Source organism: Penaeus monodon, chromosome 12, assembly GCF_015228065.2.
Source record: "Penaeus monodon isolate SGIC_2016 chromosome 12, NSTDA_Pmon_1, whole genome shotgun sequence".
NCBI classification, from domain to species: Eukaryota; Metazoa; Arthropoda; class Malacostraca; order Decapoda; family Penaeidae; genus Penaeus; species Penaeus monodon.
Window position 1 is genome coordinate 25,086,011 of NC_051397.1, and position 6,808 is coordinate 25,092,818.

The window sequence follows — 6,808 nt, forward strand, 5'->3', positions numbered from 1 at the left end:
GCAAACTTGTTAATTCGTTTATGGAGTAGGTGCAAAGTAGGAGATTTTGATTGGAATTTAAGATTACTCTGTTGAAATATGGCAAGATGTAGTTCATAAAATGCAAATAAATAAATACATATTGATCTTTCATGATTGATGTATCTTCTCCAAAACTATCATTTTTTCTTCTTGCATATATGTGAAAAATATAGTGTTAATGGTTGCCATTGTTCAATTAGTCTGGACACAGCACTGTGCAGTGATAACCACCTGGTTGCACATGGGTGGAGTAATTTGTGGGGTTTTATGTTACAGAATAACTGATATTCTTTAAACTCAAACTTCTTTGGCACTATGAGCAAAGAAATTGTAAACATTGCGGATTAACTCCTCACAAGACCGAGGTAAAGTTTTAGCTGCTTCGCTTGAGCAGAGATGGATGCTGTGAGCAATACACTTTATTATAGTTATACCGGGCATTTCCCTTCTAAGTCTACTTGAGACACTATTTATTTTGCCCATTATATTGGAAGCCCCATCTGCTGCAAATCCAACCATGTTATACAATTGGGATTCCAGAAGAATTTAAGGAGTTTATAAGGATGTTAAACAACTCTCCCCTGTAGAGCCCCCAGGATTTTCAGCATAGACTTTAACCATATCTAGCATTCTGTTTTGCAGCAATTTTCTGTTGGTCAAAATATCTTGCCAGTATGGCGCAAGTTTTAGTTAATGAGCAATCGGTAGTTTCATCTATGATGAGGCTAAATTTATTTTGTTTTAGCTTGCAAATTAACTTTTCTTTCACCAAGTCTCCCATCCTGCTAGTAATAGCTGCACCCCTTTTCCTATGTAGCACCATTTCTGCTGCTATACGGGAGTCAGGATACATCTTCTTGTGAAGATCGATCATCCCATCACACAGGCTGAAATAATAAAATAATTAAAATGCCTGCTTATTAGTAAATCAAGTATTGCCATGATACTACTCAAGGGCAGATCAAAGGGATTCATGAAAAGGGAGGGCGTGGAATGTGAAAACTATACATATTTTTTTTTCAAATTCATTCACAGGGAAAATAGTTACCTAAATGGCAAGTTATGCTCTGCTAAGAACATGATGAAGAGCACAGTTGCATAAGCCACAGAGAATGCCATTGCATCATCCTCTCTCCTGGATGCTGCATCCTCGTATGCCGAGCTCTGAGCCTCTGCAGTTGCCTTCCGTCTCTCCTCGAGACTCACGTGCTGCCTTGACTCCCGGTGGCGTTTAATGGATGAGATCTCGGCACTAAGGTGCTTATGGCAGAATTGGCAATAGGCCTTGGTGTTGTCAGATGGCACTCTTGCAAGCCAAGGCTGGAAGTTGTCATTTACCAGTCAATTTTCCTGGAATTTTTGCCGAGGACCCATAATCTGAAAATTAAGAATTTTGTCAATATTCTATACAAAATTGATATGTAAAAAGACGATAATCAACCTAACATGAATTTAATAAATTAATCTTAATGTATCTTTTATCATATATCTTCCTATATTCAAACATTAAGAATGATTAAGCTCAACAAAGAATGACATAAATCCACGATTTTATTAAAAGAAAATTACTAAACATATAAAGTAAAAATAATATGGTAAAACATATTATACTATATATGAAAATGAAGATTTGTAGTTTTTCACAAAAGTTTTAAGTGTGCCTTCAATTATACGATCGAAAGAAAACGCACTTGATGTATTTCTAGGAGGACTGATGCACTATTTATTGCAATATTTACGACTCTTGTAATGCAAATACTTACGGATTATGTGTTGTCACACAGCAGCTCACAGCCGGCTATAGAGTCAGCGATGTTTGTCTCACTGTGACTTGCTCTTCACTAGCTGGCAGCCCGCGTCCAAATGGTTTCAAGTGGCAATTCCGTAGTTAGGATGGTTCGCTTTGTAGTGATTTTCAATGCAAATTGTTTTCTCAGAAAGTTTCGTTATCATTTGGTTAATAAAATGAAAGAATATTTAATAGAAAACATATTTATTCACATAAAGATATTGTTACAAGCAAGTATTAGTAAAAATGAGCAAAAACAGACATTACGGAAATATTTCCGCCAGTGGTGACTTGTCCGTAGTGTGACGTCACTGTCCGTATAGCAGACGAATTTCCGTCAAATTCCAGCATTGTCAACCTCAAGGACTCCTGTCTCCTGGTAATACGGTATGCCACGCACGGCAAACACATGGGAGAGTTCTCCCTGGTACAAGATGGAATGAACCAGGGGTGTGTGCACCATCCCTCTCATAGCCTTGGTGCACCAGGAAGCCATTTTGTCTCATCCCTCACTGGTGACCCCTCTAGTATGGGTAGCTCTCTGGTCCAGCTCACCAGATCATTGGGACCTCAAGCCCCCCCCCCCACCGCACTGAGGCAGCTTCTGTTAGGGGGGAATATTGTGGAAGATAATAATTTAAATCTCACTATTGTTTTGGCTGTTAGAATTCCCCAATTCCCCTCTTGGACTAATCAAGTCGAGCTGGTTTGGTTGGAATTGGAAGAGATCCGAAGCAGAATCAGAGAGAGATTTCTTCAACACACTTCTAAGTACCAAGGAGCAGATGCAATATATACAGATGGTTCGAAATCTGAAAATGGTGTGGGCTTTGCAGCAGTGACCAGAAGGAAGACTGCATTTGGTAATTTTTCTCTAGCAGCCTTGATCTTCACTGCAGAATTACATGCCATCCTTGCAGCAGTCAAGATGACTAGAGATCTTACAAACCATTCTATTATAATATATTGTGACTCTCGTAGTGCCTTGCAAGCAATAAAGAGCTAAAACTCATCACATCCAGTGGTGAGGGAGGTTCAAGATTGGCTTGCACAAATGTCAACACGTAAAAAGATAACTCTGTAATGGGTGCCAGCACATGTTGGTATAAGTGGGAATAAACGAGCTAATCGGAAGGTCAAGGCAGCTGCCGCTCAGCCCTGTTATGCTCATTTTCCTCTCCCACACGCCGACCTGAAACTCAGCATCATTTGTCGTCGCCATAAGTGGATGGAATATGGTGGTATACCTCGAGAAACAAACTGCGAGAGATTAGAGATGACCTTGCCAGTTGGTGACCAGCATCCATCCCAACCAAAAAGTAAAAGATGTATTAACAAGACTAAGAATTGGGCACACAAGACTAACTCATGGGCTGATAATGGCTAAAAGTGAAACACTTACTGAGGGATTCCAAGAGCCATTAACGGTCGCACATGTAGTGGAACTTTCTCAGACCAAAGGCGTATGTACTTGTCTCCCCCTTATACATTGATAACTGTATTGGGGGAGGATTGTGACCAAGAGGGTCTTATTAGTTTCCTTAGGGAGACTATTTTCAATAAAATTTAATCATGCATGATGTTTATGCAATAATTTTATATATTTAGAGCATAATATTTATGCTTTGATTTTTAATATATTTATTGTTATATGTAAGATATTTGTTGATATATTTGTAAAGTTTTATATATTTAAATTTTTTCCATCTATCAAGGTTTTCGCCGCTAATGACCTTTTGAAATTTGAAATAATCAATCAATCTCAAGGCTCTGAATACTCTAGACAAAGGTGCAGGAAATATTGCAAATGATACCAGGATAAACGTGTATCCTGCAACAGAACGAGGTCATAATATACGTTTTGTGTGGATTCCATTGCATGATTGGAATCCTTAGGCATGATCCTGCTGATCATCTAGCAGAATCAGTATGTGACAAGCAAAGTGTGGATATAGATCTTGGGGTACATCTTTCCAAAAATTTTATACATCATTAAACTTCCCTCAAAGAGGACTTGTCTGAGTTAATACTTTGCAACGCCCTGAAAGCTGTAGAAAAATACACTATGACGGTTTACACAAGATTCATTCATCTATGGTTTACATAAAAAAGAAGACTTGGATATAGATTGTATTGGCAGATCAGTACAATTTGTAATGTCAAAGAAACTCAGAGTGCCATGTGTTACATCCTTTCAGACCACTATGTAACCATTTCATATCATCTGATGTCTTAGAAGATATACTTATGTTGTATCCTAAATTTGGAATGTAGCATCACATGACCACATGTAACAATGCCTTTCAATGCCCACGCTGTACGCCATTGTGGTAGATGAGTAGATGAAGGACTGTGTAAGTGTTCCTTTCCTTTAACTGATGTATTACTAAGCATAATGTTATAGCCTAAAATTCATATAGGCCAATATATAATGTTATGCCCACGCCTGTGTAGTTATCCTGGGTGGTAAATAAAGTACTAAACTAAACCAAAGTAGTGCCTTAGAGCTAACCTTTCACACATATTGGTAAGGCCGAAATGCTGCAAAATTTGTCTGCCAGGAGCCAGCAGAAAGAGAAAGCCTTCAACGTACCCTTCTCTGATGCCGATGAACTTTAATTTAACGAGGAGATGAAATCGTCTTTGTTTACCATGTTACTGTCGGTTCATAATAACCAATATTTCTTTCTATTTATTTATTTTACCGAAAATTTTTCTGCTAAAGTTTTATTCCAATATTTCTTAATAATTTGTCCACGTCTATGGACAAATTACCGTTGATCATTTTTATCACACATAGTTTTTCATTTTATTAACAAGGGACATAATCCAGTCCACCGGCTAATTGATATAAAGCACGTGTACGTAATTTCTCAAGTAGAAATCTTTCGTTTAAGCCAGCCTGATAAGAGTAACTTTGTTTACGACCAGGAAAAAAGGTTGTTGTTAATTAAAATTTGTTTTCTTTGTCATGGCGATGAACAAAAGATTTGATTTTGAAATTATGAAAAATAAAGGTATGCGTATCGGTTACATAATTACCATACATATGTGTGTGTGTGTGTGTGTTGTGTGTGTGTGTGTGTGTGGTGTGTGTGTGTGTGTGTGTGTGTGTGTGTGTGTGTGTGTGTGTGTGTGTGTGTGTGTGTGTGTGTGTGTGTGTCTGTCTGTGTGTCTGTGTGTCTGTGTGTTTGAATGTATACAGATGTTAAAGCTATTTTACGAAACTTTTTTTTGCTTAGTAGTAATACTTCTCATTATCATTATATACGGAGATTGTTAGTTTTATCCCTGTGTTTTGAAACACCCTGTTTTACAACGTAATGTTGCAGTAGGCGCCAGTAGGTCTGACATTTCTGGATACCTTGTCATCATGTTTCATCAAAAAGGTTTTGTTAATTTTGTGTTGTTAAATATTTTTTAGACTGAAAATATATTTATTTACATTGCAATATGCCATTCTTTATGAATCAGTTTACACTCGAAAAATTAATAATCAATGGAAGCGATTTAATTTGTCGCCTTTTCATTTCAGCTCTCTTTTTTTTTTCTTCTTCTTCTTTTGTTATAACAGCAGTTTTTTTAAATTTGAGCATTTATTGATTTACTTTTTTATCATTTGTCGGTTAGATTGCCACTTGAATTAGACAATGAAAACGAATACAAAATGTACATTTCCGTAGCTGAAAACTAATTTACATGAGAATGCGATCGTAGTTAATCTATAAAGTGTCGCCTCATTCTCTTCATAACCCGATTTATTTTAGGTTTAATTTCCACTTGGTCCACACAGTATTTTGGTTGTAATCAATTACACTCCGAGAAAACTTTAATACTACATTTCCAAGTAGATAGAGGGCTCAGGCTACATTTCTTCAGAGGGCTCAGACTACATTTCTTCAGTGGTTAATTTCTGAATTCTGATTTCCAGATTTGGTTGCCACTCACAGCAGCTGTGAAAAGTGCTTTACCAATAGAATCTTCTCAGTCTGTATTTCAGCGAATGCAACCAAGGAAACGATACCCATCTAGATAAAACAGGTTTTAGAAGATCCATCAATGTGATTTCAATTTCATAGAGAACGTTTTTCCACTCTTAAGATCGTCAACCAAGCACTGTTTAAAGAAGTTGCCATAACCACAAACGAATGTTTTGGATAGCAAACTATGGCACTGGGCTTTCCCCTAAATCCCTAAAACCGGCTGAATCCTAAAGCAAGGCGCGATTTGCCTTCCCTCTAAAGGAAAAAATGGAGCATGAACCCAAGGGCGTAGCCCAGTTCTCGAGAATACCAGTTTCTTCACACTACTCAGTGGCGTAGATGTCGTCAAGTAAAATATTACTGGAAAATGCTAAACATCAAAAATTTCCTTCTGTATGGGAGTTAGGTACACTTTGATAATAACAGAATAATGATCATCTTGATCATGATGGTCATGATCATGATATTGACAATATTAATAGTTATATATTTAGGTAATTATGATGATAACATTATTTGATACTGATGAGAAATAATAATTTCATTAGTTTATAATAATGATAATAATAATAATAATAATTTTTATTATTATAATTGTTATTTCATTATTATTATTAATACTTAAAGTAAAAAAAATAATAGTAATGATGATGATAACGATGACGATGACGAAGACGATGACGATGACGATGACGATGACGATGACGATGACGATGACGATGACGATGACGATGACGATGAAGATGAGGATAAGACGACGACCAATATCATTATCATTATTATTTTTAACAAGTGCAAAAATTAATCCCACTATTTTTTAAGTCTTAGGACCAGGTCACATGTTCTTTGAGCATTGGTACAATGAATTACATACAGTATCAAAAAAAAAAAAATTATAATCTAGATAACTTATGTGTTATTATAGTAATTTGTTTTGGATGTTTTTTTGGGGGGGAAATTTATTAGATAATTATATAGCAAAAAGTCACTGATATGAAGGAAGCAAATCAATCAC

At 36.5% G+C, this 6,808-nt stretch overlaps 1 protein-coding gene across 1 annotated transcript; it reads right to left on the reverse strand.

Annotated features, from left to right (window-relative positions):
• Positions 1-634: 634 nt before the first annotated feature.
• LOC119579667 lies at positions 635-2,161 on the reverse strand. The gene is made up of 3 exons (XM_037927579.1): positions 2,078-2,161; positions 1,070-1,341; positions 635-908 (listed from the first exon to the last, which is right to left on the reverse strand). Exons 1-3 carry the CDS (start codon positions 2,159-2,161, stop codon positions 635-637), a joined length of 630 nt encoding a protein of 209 aa, XP_037783507.1.
• Between the last annotated feature and the right edge of the window lie 4,647 nt (positions 2,162-6,808).

What these genes read in the sequence shown, in the direction of transcription:
- LOC119579667 (XM_037927579.1), bottom strand. Translation starts at nt 2,161, where the DNA reads ATGCTGGAATTTGACGGAAATTCGTCTGCTATACGGACAGTGACGTCA. An exon ending in CCACTGGCGGAAATATTTCC is followed by an intron (nt 1,342 to 2,077) that starts GTAATGTCTGTT and finishes GACAACTTCCAG; the next exon opens with CCTTGGCTTGCAAGAGTGCC. An exon ending in GAGCATAACTTGCCATTTAG is followed by an intron (nt 909 to 1,069) that starts GTAACTATTTTC and finishes TTATTATTTCAG; the next exon opens with CCTGTGTGATGGGATGATCG.